This window comes from Myotis yumanensis, unplaced genomic scaffold, assembly GCF_028538775.1.
Source record: "Myotis yumanensis isolate MYYU_CA2020_CCGP unplaced genomic scaffold, mMyoYum1.0.hap1 SCAF_6, whole genome shotgun sequence".
NCBI lineage: Eukaryota > Metazoa > Chordata > Mammalia > Chiroptera > Vespertilionidae > Myotis > Myotis yumanensis.
Genome location: NW_027223757.1, coordinates 61937464 through 61961932, shown reverse-complemented (window position 1 = coordinate 61961932; position 24469 = coordinate 61937464). Strand labels below are relative to the sequence as shown.

Below are 24469 nucleotides of genomic sequence, written 5' to 3'. Positions count from 1 at the left end.
GTGTATGTTACTTTGATAAATTTTACAGATATATAAAAGCAAATAAGGTTACCATGGTATGATTTATTTTGAAATTTCAAATGACATCAGGGGAAATGTGATTTTTATATTTATTGAATGGGGCATGAGCTAAAAAGAGTAGCTCTAAAACACTTTACTAGATCATCCAAACTCTACATTTATGCATCAAAATTCTTCTTGATGCCGAGACCGGTTTGGCTCAGTGGATAGAGCGTCGGCCTGCGGACCAAAGGAACCCGGGTTCGGTTCCAGTCAAGGGCATGGACCTGGGTTGCGGGCACATCCCTGGTGGGGGGTGTGCAGGAGGCAGCTGATCGATGTTTCTCTCTCATCGATGTTTCTAACTCTCTCTCTCCCTTCCTCTCTGTAAAAAATCAATAAAATATATATTTTTTAAAAAATTCTTCTTGAGAAAGCACTTCCTCACCCTGTCCTTCCCCTCAAAGTAACCATGTTCACAAAGAACAAAACTTTGTGACTTAACCAACAAAGGACTATACTGTAATTCTAAGGCAGTGTTTCCATAAAGATAGGTGGTGAACAGACTGGACAACATTCATTAACCCTACCTCTCAACTGTTCCTCTTTCCTAGTCTGGCTTTTCATTTCCTGTGTGGCCCCCTCACTTCATTATTTTCATCATCTTTGCCTCTATCCCACATTTTCATTTTCTATTTACTAGACATTTCCTGTGAATATGAAGTTTAGCCTGTCTGCCTATAACTCAGGTGACAATTTGACCACTTCCAGGTAAGAACACATTACTCAATAATACGGATAATACTGAGTTGATGCTGTCAGTGATTAATATACTATACTAGAGGCCTGATGCACGAAATTCGTCAAGAGTAGGTCTTTTTTCCCCCGGCTGCCCGCACTGGCTTCCCTCTGGCACCCGGGACCGGGCTTCCCTCGCAGCCCCAGCTTTGTCCGGAAGGACGTCCGGTCTAATTAGCATATTACGCTTTTATTATTATAGATATCCATACGGCAATTAAATCTAGGCATAGAAATGCTAAAACTTGAGCTCATTGACCCTGAGTGAAAAATTTAGTGCTAAACGTCAGCAACAACCCCAGGGCATTGTTATTTTAGGAAGACACATGAACATAGCCAAATTAATTTTGTTCATTTTTATTAATACAGAACATACTAACAAAGCTATCTTTTAACATAATCAAGATTACAAATAAACTTACTAATCAATAAATAATATTCATTTGACTCTCCTCTTGGTTGAATAATTCTCTATATGATAATACAGTTATTTTTACCAATTTATTTTTAAACTGCCTTATTATTTCAATGACATTTCTTAGTTTTTATTTACTAATAATTCCTTCAATTGAGAAACTTCACATATCAAAATATTTCCTGCAAGTTAATGCATTCTTCAATGTCTTCTATTTAACCTAGTTGTCTTAAAATTAAACATAATTCTTTGAAAGTTGAATATTACATTGTTTCCAAAAAATGAGCATAAAGCCCACAAGAAAGAGGCCATATGAATGTTCCACATTCTTCATATTTACCAATATTTTACAGAGGCCATATAAATGTTCCACATTCTTCATATTTACCAAAAGGAATCCCTTAGAGCTCAAAGGGGAGGAGACAGAAGAAACTAAAGCCATCAATGTAGTTATAAAAGAGATAAAACTCCAAATATATTTTAAGATTTCATCTTCACAGATGAGAAAATGTTGGAAGGACTCTTCAACATTTCTTTAGCAGCACCTTTGGTCCCCCAATTAGAAAAAGGGATGCGGGATGGAAGTCCTCCTTAAACAGAACAAACTCAATCTGGACAACTAGCAGGACCCCTCTCCCCCAATAATGTATCCCAGAAGATCAACTGCCATGGGTAAGAGGGTCAATTATGAGAACAAATACTAATATTCTGAAAGACTGACAAAACCAAGACTATTTTCAGACAAAAAATACCCTGTGCACTCAGAAATTTCAGTATAATCATATATTAAGTACCTCATGCAAGTAATATTCAACAAATCAAAAGTCACACTATACAAAACTTAGGTGTGGCACATTTCTACTATTATGTTATTTTTTTGGTTTTGGTTTTTTAAAAAACATACTAATCAAAATTGATACATTACCCAGACCTTCTGATTTAAAATATAACTGAAGGAAGCCATTACAAATTCTAAATTAGCAGGCATTCTTCTATATAAACATATGAGTAAAAAAAAAAAAAAAAAAGGCAATTTCAATGAGATTAAGTCCTCTAATTCATACATTTTCATGAATGTGAAAAAATAAGTTTGCATTCAAGAATAAGTTTTATAGCAAACAAATTACAACATTTATTCAATAAGGAATATTAAAATAATTCCAGTGATAGAAAATACAACAGCTTCAACCATATATAATTTATAATGTATATACTCAAAAATCTCCAGAATTTAATAAGGAAATTTAAAGAACCACTTTTTCAAATATTTCTTAGGCCTGGCCGGGTGATCCATTTGGTTGGAGCATCATGCTATACACTAAAAAGTTGTAGGTTCAGTTCCCGGTCAGGACACATACCTAGGTTGTGGGTTGGATCCCAGTCTGGATACGTGTGGGAGACAACCAATCAATGTTTTTCTCTCACATGGATGTCTCTCTCTCTCTCTCAAATCAATTAAAAAAAAACATGTCCTCAGGTGAGGATTAAAATTATATATATATATATATGTAATGTATTAGGAAAACCAACCAAAACAATTGTTGCATTAACTAAAGAGAATGTGCATACACATCCATATTTGACCTATATGCAAAAATTGAATGAAATATAGAGGAAATAAAGGTTACTATTTTCCAAAATTTCTGCAATGTAATATTAGTACTGAAGTCAAAACACTTACCTGCAAAGTAAAAACAGCTTGAGGTATTTCCATGATCACATGTAAAAACATATCAAGTGAATTGGGGTTCCTGACTGCAACATCTTAACCAAATGGAAAGACGAATTTTAAATTCTCCTACCTGACCTCTTCAGACATGAGCATAAGTAAGACTTCAAAGGTGAAATCAAAACTAAGCTTGACAAAGAACTGTACTGGATAAATTAAATACATGAACCACCTCACCAAAGATGGTACTTTAAGCCTTTACACATGACACATGACAATGATGAAGTGTTTTATTTAGATTTGGTCTTTCTTCATTTTTTCATAACTTTGAATCCTGAAGGTTAGCAAATCATTATACTCATACATCTTGTAATTCCTCTCTTTACACAATAGGCACACATATACAGCACGTATGTCAATATAATATTTATCAACACAGCATAAACATTTAAGCAGCAGACACATTTCACATGATAGAGGCTCTATGCATATGGGCTGTCCCATCAAAAAGCAAACATTAGAATGCCATTTCAGTAGTTACAGTGCTGACATGATCAATAAAGTTAATTTGTTTTATACCCATCATATATTTTCATAAGTCATCCATAGGAATGAAGTAAAGGACAAAGACTTTTTTAAATAAAAAGTGGTATGCCAACCTCAAAAATGACATACTAACCAGACATCGGCATTCAAAAGCTAGGCTGAACAGAACTGGCCTTGATGTACATGCGGTAAGTTTGTTTTCAGAATATAAAATTAAATGGTAATGTCAGCAGTATTACTACTGTTTCTATATTTATGATTAATTACTAGCAATACAACTCCCAGAAGGAAGGAGATGGATCCAGTGGTGATATAAGCAATTCCCAAAAATGGATTTTTTCCTCCCATCCATGAAATAGTGCTTAAGATCATCCGTTTTCGTCCATCAAAAGAATGTACAGGGTAATCTGAAGAGTGAATAGGAAAACTTTTCCATGTTCAGTGACTTTATTTTTAAAATACACCTTAAAAAGTTAGCATTTAATTGCTTGTCATTCATTGGCATAATTCTATGATACCCAGGCACCTTACTCCCATGTTCTGAATCATAAAATAATTGTGTAATATTTATCTTGAAGAACTGGTTTAGCAGATTAAATGTTAGTAGGATAGCCAATATAGTTTGCAAGAAAACACAACCAAATTTAACAGTTATATCGGTTCTCAGACACTTGTGCCCTCATTACACAGGAGGGGCAAAATGCCAAAAATAAATGACTAGAAGGATTAAAGGGGAACAGAAGGGGTCTATGTAGTATTTTCAGCAATAAATATTTAAAATAAAAATGAAAAAAATAAATATAATGTGAAAAAATATTTCAAATAAATACTAGTAGCAGTTAAACCCTCAAAGAGGAGGTTGACAGACCAAGAGACAAGGAAAAGATGAAGGGATCAGAAGTCTCCTCTGTAAGCTCAAAGAGCACGTGTAGCAAGAGAGTAGTTATGAGAATATGAGAAGACTCTAAGAACAGGGTAAAAAAGCATTATACTAAAGTCTTAACTTGCTGATTTGGAGTAATGATAAAATTCATGGTGTGACACAGAGAGGTGATGGCTAAAACAGAGTGGAAGTGAAAGGTGGGTTGTTAAAGAGATTTATGAAATGAGACGCCAGTTTACTGGATGAGCATAGATCAGTTCTAGGATTGTAGCAACAGGTCAGAGAAGGGGACAACTAAGTCCTTATGTAAAAGATTTACAACCTTTTCACAAGCGGCTTCTGAATCAAGTATTGGGCCCCATCTGTTTCTCTGGGCTCCTGCAACAACTCTCCAAATGACTCCGAATGGCACGTTCAGCTCCACTAGTTTCTTAAATCAGTTCACACTGACTATGAGAGCTCTAACCAACCCAGAGCTCTGAGGAGTACGGTCTCAAATCACCCATGCGAGTATCTCCCAGTATCACAAACCTAAAAAATGGGCTTCTGCCTTCATTCTAATATCTACTTCCTACCTTATACCTAGTTTTGATAATTAACCCTTGATATTTTGCAGGCCCATCTTGTCAATCTTCAATATATCCTGCATTCTCCTGACAGTTCTCCTCTCCATGCCTGGGATGCAAATTCTCAGCTGAGAATTCCTGAGTGCTCACTCCAAAGACTTTCCTTTATTGTAGTCTGGAGGCTTCAGGTTTGGATACTGTTACCAAGTTTTTGAAAGTATGTCCCTGTAGGAGCAATTTTGGGCAGACAGAGCCAGTTCAGGTGCTAGTAGAAAGAGCATTATCTTGATATTGAATGCTGCCCTGTACTTTGGCTACACTGGTCTTCCCATTAAGCTCAATTACAGTCAACCATGTAAAAATATCTAGCTTACAAATAAATTCAGAACCTACATTTTAAGTAATTTTAAAGCATTATCTTGAGACTGTAGCCAAAGTAGAGGGCAGCTGTTCAGTATCAAGATAATTTTCATTCTACACAGCCGTGGGCAAACTACGGCCCACGGGCCGCATCCGGCCCGTTTGAAATGAATAAAACTAAAAAAAAAAAAAAAGACCGTACCCTTTTATGTAATGATGTTTACTTTGAATTTATATTAGTTCACACAAACACTCCATCCATGCTTTTGTTCCGGCCCTCCGGTCCAGTTTAAGAACCCATTGTGGCCCTCGAGTCAAAAAGTTTGCCCACCCCTGTTAACTAGCACCTGAACTGGGTCTGTCTGCCCAAAATTGCTCCTAGGGGGACCTAGTTTCAAAAACTTGGTAACTTTTAATCTGTAATTAGCAAACATTTAAATGCTAATATTTAAGAAACTTTTCATTCATAAGATATAAAATGAACTAGAGATTTAAAAATGTAAGGACTTTGTTTTGAATATAAGGTAGTGCTCAACATTTCCGTCTTAGGAAAGACTGCATCTAGGCTGGTATGGACTGGTTTAAACTAGCTAGGGATGTGATTGACGGAAAAGTCATGGCCTTTGGGGTCAACAGCTTGACCATGAGCTTCAACTCTTCTACTTACTTCCCGTGTAATCTCAGGCAAGTTACTTAAATGCTCTATGTTCCTGTATCCTTGTCTATAACATGGAGGTGACAACTACTTCATAAAGCCTGAATTTAAGTAAAATAATGCATGGAAAATACTTAGTACAATGTTGACACAGCCAGATTGAAATGAATGATATTTATCAGCACTGAAAATTACATCTCAATTATTAATGTGGCAAAATACAGCTAATGATAAAAATGTTTTGTACTATGAACAGAGCAATAGAAACAATTATGTTGATATTAGTTAACATATCTGCTGATTTTTAATATGTAAAAATATATATTAAAACAGCTTGTAGCCCAACCACCATGGCTCAGTGGTTGAGTGTCGACCTATGAACCAGGAGGTCACAGTTCAATTCCCATTTAGGGCTTATGTCCAGGTTGTGGGCTTGATTCCCAATAGGGGGCGTGCAGGAGGCAACGGATCAATGATTCTCTCTCATTGATTTTCCTCTCTCTCGCCCTCTTTCTTCCTCTCTCTGAAATCAATAAAAATATATCTTAAAAAATCAGCTTGTACCACCAACACTTATTTATTATTAGGTACATTCACTGGCCTTCCCATTAAGCTCAATTACAATCACCCTTGTAAAAATATCTAGCTTACAAGTAAACCCAGAACCTACATTTTAAATAATTTTACCAAATGATATGCTTAAACCCTAGTACAAAGTATATAAAAATTAAAGATATTTCTGGAAGGCATAAAAGATACTTACCCATACATACACTCCTATAAAAATGCAGAGATCATAACTCAACACAAAGTAACATACCACATAACTAAGATATGGCTGGACTACACTCCTTTCCAATTCTATGAATATGTGCTCATGGCCAAAAAAGGATACTGTATTTGATATTCAAAAAGTAGTCTCCAGCTGGTAACGTTGGATGTAAATCACTTTTCCGCTCTATAATACGATATAACTTACGAAAAGTAGGCAATGCTGCAGTACGCATCCAAACAATAAAATCTTCATTTATGAATCCATTATTATCTTGGTCAGAATCCAGCAAGTATACTGGGTTAACCCAGTTTACTGGCTTTGTTGTATCTTAAAAAGGAGGGGTGGGAGTGGGAGAGACAAAATATTCTATTAAGAGTTTCACTGAAAATTCACACTCTAATAAAACAAAGATATATATTACACAATCAGAATATTTTTCTCATTTTCAAAGGTTTGAATACATTCAAATTCTAAGGAAGTCTTATATCAAGAGAGAAACCAATTCCTCATGTAACAACTTAACATAATTACAAAGATTTAAATTCTCAATTAAGAGAATACTAAAAGGCCCTAGCTGGTTTGGCTCAGTGGATAGAGTGTTGGACTACGGACTGGAAGGTCCCAGGTTCGATTCCAGTCAAGGGCACATGCTTGGGTTTCAGGTTCAATCTCCAGTAGGGGGCGTGCAGGAGGCAGGTGATCAATGATTCTCTCTCATCATTGATGTTTCTATCTCTCTCTCCCTCTTCTTTCCTCTCTGAAATCAAAATATATATAAAAGAGAATACTAAAAGTGAGCTGTTGAGTATATAGCAAAAGGCAGATAATTTAATGCAAAGATATAGTGGTATGAAACATTACATTGTGAAATTGAGATATAGAAACAAAAGTAAATTTGGATCTATAATTATAATAAATAACAGGGGTTTGTTAAAAAGAAACTTCACTGCAGTTTCAAAAGATTACGGGTAAAATGCTTATAAGAAAATACCAGAGAAGTTTAAGATTAAAAGTTTACATTTCCTTTAGGATTTCAGTACATTAAAACAGACTACATACTTTTACCTTACTATGTATGAAGTTAAGAAAAGTAGCTGTTTTCAAAAAGCATAAACATCTTCTGAGATTTGATAGATTGAAAATTTTAGTACTTTATTAAAACTTCTAGCTCATATCATGTTTTAAAAGGATATTAGTAATATTTTACCTTTGAATCGTTCTTCTAGGGGGCCTTCTCCAGGGGGATTTCTAAATTTCACATTTTTATCTGTCCACCAAGCAATACCTTTCTTTTTCAAAGGAATTGCCGTTGAAAATGATCCATTGACAACCAGAAACAATTCTAATGTATCTAAACATAAGAAAAGGAAGATATTACTAAATATTGAAAATCCATAATACCCTCTTTACTCTATGAGAAATGAGGATCTGGTATTTGCTCCCAAAAGTGGTGGTAACAGAGTAGGCATATGATGTATATTTGCTCTTGATTATTTATATGTGAATTAGCAATTAAAAATTTATAATCCCAGATGGACTTTTCTTTCATCACTCAATACAGTTCTAGGTTACTTTCCTATTTGGCTGATAGGTGATAAGGTCAAATGTTTTAATATTAAACCAAATAAAATTATTTGCAAGGTAAATCTGCCTCTTCTTTCTTTTAAACATGCGTTCATAAATAGTTAATGGTTTATGCATTTCTCTATCTGCACTGTCCAATATAGTAGCCAGTGTTTACATGGCTACAGAGCTTTTGAAATGACAGCTAAATGAATGTTTTGTAAATGTATATCAAAGACTTAGTATAAAAAATCCTATATAATAAAAGCCTAATATGCTAAGTGTCCAGTTGTCCATTCAGCCAATCAAAATGTAATATGCTAATGATATGCTAAGGCTGCTCAACCACTCGCTATGATGTCCACTGACCACCAGGGGGCAGACAGTTGCCCGGTCGACGAGTCACTATGACGTGCACTGACCATCAGGGGGCAGACACTCTGACCTACAGGTTAGCTTGCTGCTGGGATCCGGCTGATCAGGACTGAGCAAGATGGGCCAGACACACCCTGGAGCCATCCCATGGTCCCTCCCTGGCTGGCCAACCTCCCACATCCCTCCCCAGCCCCAATTGTGCACTGGGGTCCCTCAGCCTGGCCTGCGCGCTCTCACAATCTTGGACCTCTCAGAGGATGTCAGAGAGCAGGTTTCGGTCCGAACCTGCAGGCTAGGCCAAGGGACCCCACTGGTGCACGAATTCATGCACCGGGCCTCTAGTAGAATATAAAATATCTTATCAACAACTTTTATATAATGCATATTATTTATATGCTGAAATGATGTTTTGAGCTTATTGGGTTCAATAAAATATATTATTAAAATTAATTTCACAACCTCTCCAACATGTTATTATTTGTCTTATTGATAACAGCCATTCTAACAGATGTGAGTTGGTATCTCATTGTAGTTTCAATTTGTATTTCCCCGCTAGCAAAGTTGAGAATCTTTTCATATATCTGTTGGCCATTTGTATGTTTTCTTGGAAGAAGTGTCTGTTCAGGTCCTCTGCCTATTGTTTGAGTGGGTAATTTTGTTGTTGCTGAGTTCTGAGTTTTTTATTTATTTTGGATATTAATCCCTAGTCAGAGCAAATATCTCCCATTGTTTGCAAATACCTTCTCCTGTTCAGTTGGCTGCCTTTTTGTTTTGCTAATGGTTCCTTTTGCTGTGCAGAAGCTTTGTAGTTTGATAAAACAGAACCCACCATCACTGCTGGTGGGAATATAAACTGGCATAGCTACTAAGGAAAACAGTATGGAGGTTCCTTTAAAAATTAAGTCTGGACTTACCATATAACCCAGAAACCCTTTTCTGGGTATCTACCCCCAAAATTTGGAAACATTTATTCACAAACATATATGCACCCCTATATTCATTGCAGCAATATTTACGGTGGCCAAGACATGGAAACAACAAAGTGTCCCTCAATAGAAAATTGGATAAAGAAAATGTGGTACATATATACAATGGAACACTATTCAGCCATAAGAAAAGATGAATTACTGCCATCTGCAACAATGTGGATAAATCTTGAGACTATCATGCTAACATGAAAGAAGTCAGAAAAAGTCAAGAACCATGATTTCACTCATATGTGGGATATAAAACTGAAAGCAACAAATGAACAAATAAAACAAACAAAAACTCACAAACAGACAACAATATGGTGGTTAACAGAGGAAAAGGGGGTAGGGAGTGGTAAAGGTTAAAGAGGATCAAATATATGGTGATAGAAGGATATTTGACTTTGGGTGGTAAATGCAATATAAAGATGATGTATCACAGAACTGTATACTTGAAACCTATATAATTTTATTAACCAATATTACCTCAATAAACTTAATTAAAAATTAATTTCACTCATTTCTTTTTATTATTTTTAATGTAACTACTAGAAAACTGAAAATTATATGCATGTCTCACATTTATGGTTCACATTATATTTATAATTATACAGCGCTGCTCTAAATGATCAACTGTAGCATCTTTTTAATGATATAAATATTAAAAGTTGGTGGGAAAGGTAACCTACCTTTTATTTTATCATATATGAAATAGGAAAGCACAATGTCCCTGATTATTTCTTCCCAGAAACAAAAATTCATCCTTAAAATATAAGCATTCTCAGAAGAAAGTCACAAAGCATTATAATACCCCATTGAATTACTAATTGATATATAGGGTATTCCCAAAAAATGTATGCACACACTTTGAATAATTATAAAGGCAGTGTTTATTAAAATACATTTCATGTTGAAAACTGAGCTATCAGCTGTTAAAGTGTACATACATTGTTTTGAGACACCCTGTATTTATCTTAAGATTGTTGAATTTCTCAATTTCATTCATGTTTACTAGACTATTAAATCTGTAATCCTATATAATAAAAGCATAGTATGCAAACTGTCCCTCAACGGGGAGTTCGTCCGGAAGTTCGACCAGGGGGTGGGGCCAGCCGGGGGAAGGGAGGGAGGCCCTGGCTGGCAGTGAGCAGCCACTAGGGACCCTACCAGTGCACAAATTTCGTGCACTGAGCCTCTAGTAAGATTATATAAAGTTTCCTAATTTTATGTCTATATCTTTGTATTTATATCATACCATTAAACATGCTGTTGGCAATAGCTCCACAAGGAGCAATTGGTTTGTCTTCATTTCTTCGATAAGGCTCACATTCCTTACTGGGATTCTGATATTTAGAAGGAAAAGAAAAGAGAAATTATTACCCAGGCCCCCAAGAGAACTATGAGTGAGGCTCCTATTACTGATTAAAAATTCAATCCCTACTTGCTTCTCACTTGCAATGTATACAAAATGAGTCTATATTTTAAGTAGACTATAAATAACACTACATTTAAATACTAAAATACATTCCTTAACATTACTGCATTATCATTTTAATGTAACTTTTCCTTGCATATATTTTGTCATACAGGTATATACCAAATTGACATTTTTTATTTTCATATCAACACAGAAATCATAACCACAAGAAGTTTTCTGTCCAAGAAAAATTAAGAAGCAATCTACTGTCAATCTAGTTGTGACATAATTGAAGGGGTCTTAAACTGGGGGTAAAGAGACTGGAGATTCTAGTTCCAGTTGTGTACGATGTGACTGTGGGCAAGTCCCTTGATTTACCTGTGCTCACTTATAAAATTAACAGGATTAATTCAAAATTTGTGATTCTGAGTTAAATCCCCTGTCAAGGGAAGGAAAAAAGAAAAGAAGGAAGGGAAGCAAGGAGGGAGGGAGGGAGGGAGGGAGGGGAGGAGGGAAGGGGGGAGGGAAGGAGGGAAGGAGGGAGGGAAGGAGGGACGGAAGGAGGGAGGGAGTTGGCTTAATGCAGATTCCTAGAATATAACTATCTTTTCTAAACTGTGCATCCAGGTACAAGGAAAACGAAAATGCTGGCTAGGCAAGAAGCATTAGTCCCTATTGAAGATCTCAAGGACATATGGCAGTTGCAGGGTTAAATGGAGATTCTACCAAGTAGAGATTACTTTTATATGTGAGTTGTTCTGGGACTCCAAGGCCACATTAAGCCATTTCACAAAACAATCTCACATGATGCTTCTCTCTTCTCTCTCTCTCTCTCTCTCTCTCTCTTTCTCAAATCAATAAAAACATTTTTTTTAAAAGATAAAGTATAAAACAATGAGCCTAAAGTGTAGGTTGATATCATGTTATGAAGTCTTACACACAATGTTAAGTAACTTGAAATTCAATCTGCCCATTTTTGAAATCTTTAAGGTTTTTGAAAATCACCTGGTCTTAAATTCACACAGTTTGGCCCTGGTTAGTGGTTAGAGTCAGACCATGGACCAAAGGGTCACGGGTTCAATTCCCCGGACAAATTCCCTCCCCACCCCCAGTTGGGGCGTGTGCAGGAGGCAACCAGTCAGTGTGTCTAACATCGATGTTTCTCTGTTTCTGTCTCCCCTCTTCTCCCTCCCTTTCATTCTCTCTGAAGATCAACGGAAAAAATATCCTTGGGTGAGGATTGGAAAAAAAAAAAATTCACACATTTTGGTACAGACCAAGGACCAATAAATGACAGCAAGCAGGCAAAATCCAGCTTACCACCTGTTTTTGTAAATAAAGTTTATTGGAATACAGTTACACCCATTCATTTAAGTATTGTCTAAAGCTGCTTCCACTCTACAATGGCAGAGGTGAGTAGCTGCTACAGAATCCATATGACCTACATAGCTGAAAATATTTATCATCTAGCCCTTTATAATAAAACATTTCATCAATTCCTAGTCTAGTCTAAAATCTTTGCTTGCAGTTTGTAAAAAAAGAATCAATCTCAGCTTCTTTCACCCTCAGTGAAATGAGTAGATATCTAAATAAAATAATTATAAATCAACTACCACTTTGGGTCTCTGAACACACTCAATCTATGTTCCCAATCAACAAATTGAGAGAGGCCTAGGAAGTTGGTATGTCTCAAAGAACATCACTTTCACTGGATTTGAGTTCTAAAAATTGGATCCCACAGAGTAAATCCCACATAAATTGTAAAATATTACAGTCCTGCCAGAACTGGTTTGGCTCAGTGGATAGAGCATCGGCCTGCGGACTCAAGGCTCCTGGGTTCGATTCCGGTCAAGGGCATGTACCTTGGTTGCGGGCACATCCCCAGTGGGGGGCGTGCAGGAGGCAGCTGATTGGTGTTTCTCATCAATGTTTCTAACTTGCTATCCCTCTCCTTTCCTCTCTGTAGAAAATCAATAAAACATATTTAAAAAAATTTATTAAAAAAAAAAAAATATTACAGCCCTAACTAGAATCTTTAAACAGACTTGCTATTTCTTAAGAACCCAAACATCAGGAACTAGCAATAAAACCAGTAGGGCAATGGTTTACCAGAACCATTCTGGTCACAATATGATCCTAAATTACATTCTAAGAGATTCACCGTTTGTAAGAGATCCTAGATTGCTCTGGGACTCTGATGGTTTGTTGGACTGGCAGCAATAACATAAATACTTACTTGCACACCAACCACTACTATGAAAAGCTGAACAACAGTCAGAAGATTAAGATCCTCTAGTCTATCGATTCCCAAACCAGGCTGGATATCAGAAAGGGAGCTTGTTAAAATATACATTTTAGAGCTCCACCCTTGCAGACACTAACTTGCTATACTTAGAATTCTGAAATCTATATTTTCAAAAAGTTCCTCAGACAATTTTTCAGTAACCCACCCTTTGGACTTTACTACTCAGGCTTCCCACAAGTCAAAAAATGAAGAGCATACATGTTTCATTCTAAAACACAATCTCAGAAATTTAAAAAGGTAGCTTATTTACATATTCTTAGTGTGATAATAACTAATAAACCCAAACAGAACAAATTACATACCCAGAATGCTAGACTTGTCAAAATTCCATTACAAACAGATTAATAAAGCAAAAAATCCCAAGAACACTATTAGAAACAAGCAGGTAGTAATTTGTCTTCTGGCTGTGAGAAATCATTAATCTTTGTAAATTCCAGGGGGAACATTTTTTAACTAAAAACCCTCATTAAACAAACTATAAATGGCAAGTAAAAGTTTAATATATCCTAGCATTATTAAAATTAACTTTTCTGGCTGCTCTGCCTGTGAAGTAGCCTTCTCTCTATTCTACTGCTTCACTAATAATCTCTTTCACTTTAAATTCTTTAAAAAATTTTTTTTAACATTTCTAACTAAACAATTAGCACATTGTTTCATAGAAAGCACATTTTCATATTTCATCATTTTACTTACAAGTAAAGCAGTAGGATCTCCATTTAGTTGACTATCATCTCGAGATTTCACATAACGACGATGGTTTTGATAGAAATTAGACAGTCCATAATACATAAATACATTGCCCTACAGGAACAGAAAGGGAAAATTTTTTCACATAAAACTATTAAGTACAAAACTGTGTCATGCATACATAAAGGCTACATAATTTTGGATTGTACTAGTTTATGAAAACTTAAAAAACAGGTACTGGGGTGAACTCTACCAGTACTTGGCAATCTAAAACAACACAAATTGTAAGTAAGGTTAAAGAAAGTATGTTGCAAAAATTCAAGGATAAACTTTGAAAATATCCTTAAAGACTTCAAAGAAGTGCTATTTAGATTTAAAAGAACACACACACACACACACACACACACACACCCCTATTCTGATCTACTTTCAACTTAAAATTTTCTCTAATTCAGATTGGTCTACCCAATGAGCACTTAACGCCCAAGTAATTCTGAACTTGAGCTGAGTCATAATAAATTTCTCCACAGAATACTACATAATAGTAGTAATTATTAAATTAATAATTAGTAAAGTATCTAAAATAATGTGTCACTTTGTAATAATCAAGAAAAGTTCTTTAATGTATTCAAAGGAGCCAAATTGGAAATAACTTGAGTAAGAACAGTAACCTACATACACTACAATTATTCACAAGATGCCATCTTGAATGTAGGATTTTTTTAGAGGTAGCAAAACATGACACGATTTTCTACTTTCTGGTTGCTACCTCTATCATCTATAATCTTACTCTCAATTAAAAGAAATTAAAGAAAAGGAGGGATAATAGTGACAGAAGGAAAACTGACTTTGGGTGGTGAACACACAATACAATATACAGATGATGTATTATAGAATTGTACACTTGAAACCTATATAATTTTATTAACCAATGTCACCCCAATAAATTCAATACAAATTTTAAAAATTAAAACTTAATAAAAGGAATTAAAGGATGAAAGGAATCCAGGAAAAAGAGAAATTCAATAACATTTCAGATATGCTTTATTTGATTTGCTATTTTCATATACATAATCATTTATTTAGAGCTTGATTTTCAAATGTCAGATGTTTGCAAATTCTTATTCTATATAAAGAAAATGTTTACATGAAAACTATTTACTTACTTTATTTTTGGTTATGAAAATTATATCACAGCCCTGGCTGGTTTGGCTCAATGGTTAGAGGTTCAACTGCCAGGCAAGGGCATATAACTCCGTTGAGGGTTTGCTCCCCATCCCAGGAGGGGGTGTGTGCAGGAGACAACCAGTCAATGTGTCTCTCTCACATGGATGTCTCTCTCTCTCTCTTTCTCTAGCTCTTTCACTCTCTTCCCCTCCCTCTCCCCCTCCCTCCCTTCTCCTGCATCTCTTTCAATCTCTCTACAAAAAGAAAAAAGAAAAAATCAATGGAAAAAATATTCTCCAGTGAAGATTTGAATAAAAAATTATATCACAGAAACAAAGAAAACGCTTTTTAAAAAAGTATCATCTCAATTAAGAAGTACAGTAAATTCAACTTACAAACTGAAAAAGAAATTATTTTAAATGAATACTGAGACAAAGTAACTTACTTGAAGTTCTCTGAAAAGGCTTTAGTGCAATTCAAATGGTTGGCTTGCGAAAGAACACAGAGCCCACAAAATAATGAATCTGAAGATGATCACCTTTGCAGAAAAAATGTTCTAAAATAACTGTGTCTTTTGTTTTGTTTTTTTAAAATATATTTTATTGATTTTTTACAGAGAGGAAGGGAGAGGGATAGAGAGTTAGAAACATCGATGAGAGAGAAGCATCGATCAGCTGCCTCGTGCACACTCCCACTGGGGATGTGCCTGCAACCAAGGTACATGCCCTTGACCGGAATCGAGCCTGGGACCCTTTAGTCCCCAGGCGACGCTCTATCCAGTGAGCCAAACTAGCTAGGGCTAAAATAACTGTTTTTAATGGGGGGAAACTAATGTAGCTTCTAAATCATTACAAGTCTCTTTCAATGCTTTAATTCTGCCTGTTCTGACAAAAAGAACTTAATGCATCTTTATAATTTGTCCATCACATTGAAAAATAATAGAATTTCTATGGTGTTTTCAATTTATTTGTTATTTCTGCTGAAACAAAGTAAAATAATCTGCCTTCTCCCAAATTCAGTTTCTTGTTTTTATAAAAAGGCAACATTTTCCTTTATTTTAGTGTAAGAGCTACTACAACCACTAGATGGCAATCATCTACCAGGGACTACAAAAGTCATTACTACCTTTCAGAAAATTCAAGTGTAGAAAAACATAAAAAGTTGGCATGTATTAAAGCAGTTTTGCTCCCTAAAAAATAAAAGAATTCTTAAGTTCAATTTTCAGGTAAAGAAGAGCACAAACTGGTCTTGCCATTTGTCCTTTATGCTGTTTCCCAGATTGCTAGATAAGTGTGAATACAAAAGACAGACAGACCACACACACAGAAATGTTGTTCTAACTGCTTATCAAGACATAAAAAGGTCAATAGTTTCACTAAGTGTTTGTATTTATGGTAATGGATCATATCTGATAGAAAAATAATACCATAAAATAATGGGTGAATTAGTATTACCTCCCTCCCTCCCTCCCTCCTTCCCTCCCTCCCTCCCTTCTTCCCTTCCTTCTTTTTTTTTTTTTTTTTTTTGTTAATCCTTGGCCGAGGGTATTTTTCCATTGATTTTTAGGGAGAGTGGAAGAGAGAGGGAAAGACAGAGAGAAATATTGATGTGAGAGAAACACATCAATTGGTTGCCTCTGACCAAGGTCAGGGCCCGAGGAGCCTGCAACCAAGGTACATGCCCCTGACCAGGATTGAACCCACGACCCTTTGGTCCACAGGCCGAGGCTTTATTCACTGAGCCAAATCAGCTAGGGCAGTATTTATTTTCTAAAAACTTGTTTTAATATTAGAAGTGGGCAAAATAATTTGAACAATAATTTTAAAAATACAAGTGTAGATATAAATGTGATCAAAAGTGATTTGTACAATAAAATTTTCCAGTAATATAAAATACAATGTTTTAAATTTAGATTACAAAGTGCTAAAATAAACTACTTAAATACATGTCTTTAATTACCAGGCAGCATAACTCAATAGCAAAAAAAAAAAAAGCTTTTTTAGCATAAGAGCATCTACAACCAATTAATTAAAGTGACTTCTCCAAACACACACAAAACAATTTTGTAAAAAAATTAACACAATATCAACACTTTTTAAAGCATGGCTTCTTAAACACATTACTTGGGAATACAGACCTCAAATGACTGTTCCAGTGTGAAGTTAATTGTACAAATACAAGGTGTCACATTCCGGGACAAACATTTATTGCAGGGACTGGAAGGGTCTACTCCGGTATAATCAATCTGCAAAAGAAAAAACAGAACTAAGTACTTCCTTGGAAAAAGTGGATACATTCTAAAATAACTTGCTCTTAGAGAGGAAAGTGAGTCCAATGAAGCAACCTACAGCTCAGGAAAAAAGCTTTTTAAGGTTATCTGTTTATTTTATTTTACCAGTGTGAGTGAAAACTGGAAAGACTCATATGTTATTATACTAGCTCACCTTTCCAAGTAAATTTCTCTCTATATATTTTTTATCAAAAGAAAATCATTTATGCATCAAAATCATAAATATGAAATCCAAACTGCACGAGGTAAAAAGATTTAAAGAGCTATAACAAAAAGATTTAAAGAACTCTGAGCAAAAAGGAGCTATAACATAACCCTAATAAGCTCAGGGGGCCACATGGCAGGCCTGACAAGCTCAGTGAACAAAAGTAACCACACAGGATGGTCTAATCATAAATTCCTAACTGGGCAGGCCATGGCGGGTAGTCACATCCCAGGCCTGTAGCTTCCTTAGCAGAGGTAAATCTTTAACTGAACTCTGTCCATCGTTCTTATGCATCTAGGAGGCCAGAGTAATTTTCTTTTCTAGATCCCTCGAAGACATAATGGAGGCACCAGAGCACATGACCACCAGAGCACTCATGCTAATCTTGTTCCTTATAGACCATCCCTATGTACTGTAAATGTAAATTATTAACAATCCTGTACCCACCAGTGTACAAGAAATATGTGTTTCTCCATTTTGCCATTTGTTCAATGCTAGAGATTTCCCTGGTTTGCCTTCTCCCACCTCCTTAATTTACCAACAATGGATTTCATGCGTTCCTCCTTACATTTTCTTTGATTCTAAATGCAGAAAAGGAACTGCAAACCTGCTATTCTCCCAAGCATTTTCTTAATCAGTTGAGATTTTGCTTCTGGGCATGTCCTCAAAATTTGGCTCAAATAAACTCTTTTAAGACTTTTCTGTAGGCTGGATGTTCTTTTGTGGACATAATTTAAAACAAGACTAATACAGAGATTTGTAAATCAGCTATTGCTCTTACCTCTTCTAATCTTAAATATTTTTCAGTTATCTGAGCTTAGCTTTCCATGGTACATTTTCAAATTAAAAAAAAAAAAAGTATTAGGTTTCTCAAGGGCTACCATTTTTTAAAAGCCTGGTGTTGTCTAATAAAGAATTTGCCAGCCCTAGCCAGTTTGGCTCAGTAGATAGTGTCAACCTGCGGACTGAAGGATCCCGGGATGGATTCCAGTCAAGGGTACATACCTAGGGTTGTGGGTTTGATCCCCAGTAGGGGGCATGCAGGAGGCAGCTAATCAATGATTCTCTCTCATCACTGATGTTCCTCTCCCTCTCCCTTCCTCTCTGAAATCAATAAAAATACATTAATTAAAAAAAAAAAAGAATATGTCTTGTCTTTGTCCTGGATTTCAGGCAGGGAGTTTCTAAAACCCTTGGAATTTCCTGTGATAGGAGAGTATTTGTTTTTAATAAATCCCTTGATTCAAGCTCAAATTTATGCTAACAAAATGGTTCAGGCTCAGGCTCAGGCTCAGGCTCAGGGCTGGTGACCAGAAAGACTAGATGTGATTGGGGACTTTGGCACAGAACCCCTCATTGTCTGAAGAAAGGCTGGAAATTTAGTTCAATCCTGTGGCCAATGATTAATCAATCATGCCTATGTCATGAAATTTCAATAAAAACTCTGGACACGGAAGCACAGGGGAGCTTCCTAGTTGGCTAATCCACTGATGTGCCAGGAGAGTGATGTGACCTGCTTCCACTGGGAGAGGGCAAGAGGCTCTGCATTCAGGACCCTTCAAGTCCTTGCCTCATGCATCTCTTCATTTAGCTGGTCCCAATTTCTATTGTTTATAATAAAACTGTAATCATAAGTATAGCATTTCCCTGAGTTCTATGAATCATTCTAGCAAATTATTAAACCTGAGAGGAGTCACAGGAAACCCCCCATTTGATAGCCAGTTGGTCAGAAGTGTAGGTGGCCTAGAGACCTCTGAACTTGCAACTTGCATCTGAAGTGAGAGCAGTCTTGTGAGGGGGGTTTGGGAACCCCCCCTTATCTGTAAGCTACTTGGCTAGAAGTGTGAATAGCCTGGTGACCTGGCTGCGGCTGGTGTATGAAGAAATGGCAGTCTTATTGGGGACCATGTCCTTACACCTGTGGAGTCTGATGATAACTCAGGGTGATTAGTGTCAGAACTAAATGGCAGTACACCAGCTGGTGTAAGACCTGGCCAGATAGCTAAAATGACAGCTTTTGTTTCCATTATCAGATTTTTTAAAGTAGATTTTACGTTTTTAGAGCAGTTTTAGGTTCACAGCAAAATTGAATGGAAAGTACAGCGTTCTCATATACTTTCTGCGCCCCCTCCTCGCCACACACACACACACACACACACACACACACACAGAGCACACACAGCACACACAGCACACACAGCACACACAGCCCCAACGAGCAATATGCTCCACCAGAGTGAAACATTTTTTACAATTAAGGACCCTACATTGATACATCATAACTCAAAGGCCATAGGTTACACTAAAATTCACTCTTGATGTTCTACATTCTATGGATTTTGACAAATGTACAATGACAGGTATGCACCATCAGAGTATCATACATAATAGTTTTTACTGCCTTAAAAATCCCCTGTACTCTGTTTAATTCATCCTGTTAACCCGAGGAGCTGCCACTGATCTTTTTAATATTTCCATAGTTTTGCCTTTTTCAGAATGTCAGATAGTTGGAATTATACAGTATGTAGCCTTTTCGAATTGGCCTTTCACTAAATATATATATTTAAGGTTCCTCCATGTCTTTTCATGGTTTAATAGCATATTAATTTTTAGCATTGAACATTATTCCATTTCCTGGATGTACCAGATTATTTACCCATTCAACTACTGAAGAATACTGTAAAAATTAATAAACAGAAACTTCATTGAAAATGGAGCCAGGAGAAGAGAGAATCTCACTCATTGCTGATCCCAACAGGAAGAGACAAAATGAGAAAACAGCCATATACAAGTCAAGAAAGAGGGTCCTCACCAGGAAGTGAATCTGCCCACACTTTGATCTTGCACTTCCCAGCCTCCAAGACTGAGAAATAAATGCCTGTTGAAGCCACCCAGTCTGTGATATATTTTTAAAGTAGCCCAAGCTAAGACAGATTTGGTACCAAAAAGTGGGTTGCTGTTGTAACAGGAATATATAAACAATATTGAACAGAATACTTGTAGAAATATAGATGGTAAAGGCCATTCTGGTGGACAATGGAAAAAAGATGATCCTTGTTATAAAGTGGCAAAAAGAAAACACTGGCTATGTTCTAGCATTCTGTGGAATTTGTAGGGAACAAAACTGAAATTTTATTGAGTAAGGAGACTTCTTCTCAGCAAAGTATTGAAGGAATAGCTTGGTTTCACCTGACTGCTTATAGTAAATGGCAAGAACAAAGAAATGAACAGAGAAGGAATAATGGTAAGCAAAACAAGACTAACAAAGATTTGGAAAATACTCAAGTATATCCATATTGCAAAAAACAAGAAAGTTTGTTCTGTAGAGAATACTACAGTGTGGCCAAACAACCATCTGATTAAAAAAAAAAAATAAGCCGTAACCGGTTTGGCTCAGTGGATCGGCCTGTGGACCGAAAGGTCCCACAGGTTCGATTCCGGTCAAGGGCATGTATCTTGGTTGTGGGCACATCCCCAGTAGGGGGTGTGCAGGAGGCAGCTGATCGATGTTTCTCTCTTATCGCTGTTTCTAACTCTCTATCCCTCTCCCTTCTTCTCTGTAAAAAAATCAATAAAATATATTTTTAAAAAAATAGTGTGAGTGTGATGTAATTAGCTATTCCAGCAGAATAGCAATAGCTGCTACTAGGCTACAACCAAGGATCACTGACTCCAGGCCCAATGCTCTTCTACTAAACTATTTTTCCCAAGAACAGTGAGTCCCCTTTGCCTTCTAGAAGACTATCTTTATCAAAGATAGCACATGAAATAACTACTATAAATGCAAAGTGCCAAACTGAATGGTAAAGAAGACAGTTCGTACTAGACAGACCAGTATATTAAACTAAGAAGAAAAGAGGATTTTAAATGAGCCATAAAAAAAGAGGGGGCATATGAAGTAGCAAGAAGGTAGAGAGCACAGGTACCTTTAAGGACAATGAGCATAAATACTTTAGATTTGTGGAGAATTTTCATGAGACAAGGAAATGAAACCAGGTTAAGAAGATAAACTAGAGCCATATGACACACAGTGTTTGACTACTGTTTACAGACTATTTATTAAGGGCCAGATATTATAAGCACTTAATATATATCATCTCATTTAAAAATATAATAGTCCTTGCAAAGTTTGTTTTCACTTTCCTTATTTTAGAACTAGTGTCCTGGTGCACGGATTCATGCACATTGAAAGGAAATTAATTAGAAGGTGGCCGGTGGGGAGGGACCGGACACCCCCTGGATCCAACCTCCCACAGTCCCTCCCTGGCCAGCCACACCTGGGGTGGTGCTGTGGCTTGAAGGGCATCAGCAGGGTCCCTCCAGCAGGTGGAGTCCCTCGGCCTAGCCTGCAGGGATCGGGCCAAAACTGGCTCTCCGACATCCCCTGAGGGGTTCCCGGATTGCAAGAGGGTCCCCTGGTGGTCAGTGCGGGTCATAGCTACCGGTCAGATGGACACTTAGCCATATATATGTGTGTGTGTGTGTGTGTAGGAAACTGCCACTTAGGAAGGTGTAGCAATTTTCCCAAGATCCATCTAGCTAATAATTAGGAGAAGGTATTTGAACCCAGCTCAGCCTTTCTCAAAAATCTATACTCCTGGCACCATATTATGCTCTCTCACACAATGGACATAAAACATTCTTTCTAATATACAAACTCAAGACCTTCAGATTATAAGAATGAAGAAAAATCATTGAAATATAATTATGATTTGTTTTTGTTGTTATGAAACTGACCAGCATTGCAACTCTGTCCCAAGTATTGTGGAATTCTCCATTTTGAGAGTTTTATAGGGAGACAGGACTCAATCTCCCACCACAGAAGCCAAAGGAGTAAATGAGTCCTCCTTCTCCCTAGCCCCAGGCAGCGAGTACAAAAGCATAAAATCTGGAGCAATTCAATTGAGTCTAGATGACTGAGTCTCCATATAAATCACTAAATCTTGGGAGACAGACCAGAGTGGGTGTGATTAGATTAGTAGCCACAGCAGTAGCTGGGAGAACTCAGCAGCCGCTATAGCTTTAAGTCACTGTTTCTGCTTCCAAACTTTCTTTTCTGTCTCCAAACATGCGCCTCTCGACTTCCTATCCATTTTATGTGTGACCTACCCAATCTCCCTCTAAAAAATTCATTTCCTGTGTAAGCTATCCAGAGTTGGTTACTGCTTCTGACAACAAAGTTTCTGAAAGCTCAGTCACCCTGAGTGTTAAAAATGTCCTGCAGGAAATTAAGAAGCTTGAGAGATTTCTAAGGAGGCTAACATAACCAAATATTTGTGTGAGGACAGATTTAAAAAGTCTAGGAAATGGAACTTTCATTTCTTCCTTAATGCCCCATCATGAAGTAATCATTCCTTAATACTGTAGAGGAGGAGGAAATTTTACCCCCCTAAGTTCTTTCGGCTAGTCTAATAATTAAATAAACATGAGAAAGATTAAAAAGAGGAAAAAAACCACATAAATTTAATACATACCTACACATGTGAACCCCACATACATGAGAGGTTCCAGGAAAGAGAGGGAAAATGAGGGACATATGACATTCTGAGCTAAGAATCACCTAGGGGCTTCAGAGGGAAAGGAGGTCACTGTAGGACAATAAGAACAGAAGATGTTCAGTAATTAGAAGTTTACCCGGCCATATAGCTAGGTCATAAAGTTATTTCTGGTTGTAACTCTTATTATAGACAAGACCCTAATTTAAAGTCCTTAAGGGAGAGGTAAAAGTTTCTCATGAGCCTGCAGAGTCTTGATTGAGATAATTCACATTCCAAAGAGGTAGGTTTCGTAACTGTGAGCCACAATAAACTAAAACAGGGTGGCTTTTTAGCCCAGGGGACAAAATGTGTATAGAGCTATGGAGAGGGCCATTCCAACCCTATTCTAGAATTCTTAGTAATGGCAGCATTGAAAGCTTCAAGAGATAGCTCCTTAGCTCGGACACTGAGGCACAGCAACACTAGTAGCAACAAGGAAATTCATTCAATTGACATTAGGTAGGGCAGACATCAGCTAGGGAATAGGATGGGCATGGCATTACCCCTGCTCTAGGCGATAGGAGCAGATTCTTCAGTTTTATGAGTCCTATTAGTGCCAGTGGTGTGATACCCCTGCAGCAAGCAAAAAAGAGAAGTCTGTAGAGGCTGAGCAATTGTCCACATTCTTGCTTCAGAGGAAGTAAAGCAAGTTATACTGCTTCCTATCCATGGCTCAAAAATAAGGGATAGCACTGAAGTTTTCCACAGAGGTGACTGTAATTGTAAAATAAGTCATTTGTATAACTCAGGCCCTCATAGGAAAGAAGGTGAGTACGGATTATGACAGTCAGAGGAAATATATGTAACAGGGGCACAATGAGGCAGCAGGGTACCCTGGAGTACTGAACAACATTTTAAAAAGTATTTTAAATGCGTCCTTTTTATTAAATAGGTAATACATTAATGTCAAAAACTTCCCCTCAAAAATACTTACCAGATAAAGGGGGTGGAGAAAGTAAATCCATATTTAAATTATTTAGACCCTCTTCAAACTTAGCAGTTGAATGAATTTTTTAAAACTGAGTCATTCCGGGCCCTGACTGGTTTGGCTCAGTGGATACAGCGTCGGCCTGCGGACTGAAAGGTCCCAGGTTCGATTCCGGTCAAGGGCATGTACCTTGGTTGTGGGCACATCCCCAATGTGGGGTGTGCAGGAGGCAGCTGATCGATGTTTCTCTCTCATCGATGTTTCTAACTCTCTATCCTTCTCCCTTCCTCTCTGTAAAAATCAATAAAATGTATTTTTTAAAAACTTAAAAAAAACTGAGTCACTCTGGGTTATTTTATT

The 24469-nt window shown here is 36.8% G+C and overlaps 1 protein-coding gene across 1 annotated transcript in view; it reads right to left on the bottom strand.

Moving 5' to 3' along the window:
* Positions 1-1981: 1981 nt before the first annotated feature.
* The window catches only part of TMEM30A (transmembrane protein 30A), a 42163-nt gene continuing 19675 nt past the window's right edge, over positions 1982-24469 (bottom strand). The window contains exons 2-7 of the mRNA XM_070418224.1: positions 17287-17394; positions 13989-14096; positions 10829-10916; positions 7875-8018; positions 6788-6994; positions 1982-3835 (exon numbers count right to left, since the gene is read on the bottom strand). Coding sequence (XP_070274325.1) covers positions 3642-3835; positions 6788-6994; positions 7875-8018; positions 10829-10916; positions 13989-14096; positions 17287-17394 — 849 coding nt within the window. The 3' untranslated portion in view covers positions 1982-3641. The remainder of the gene's footprint in view (positions 3836-6787; positions 6995-7874; positions 8019-10828; positions 10917-13988; positions 14097-17286; positions 17395-24469) is intronic.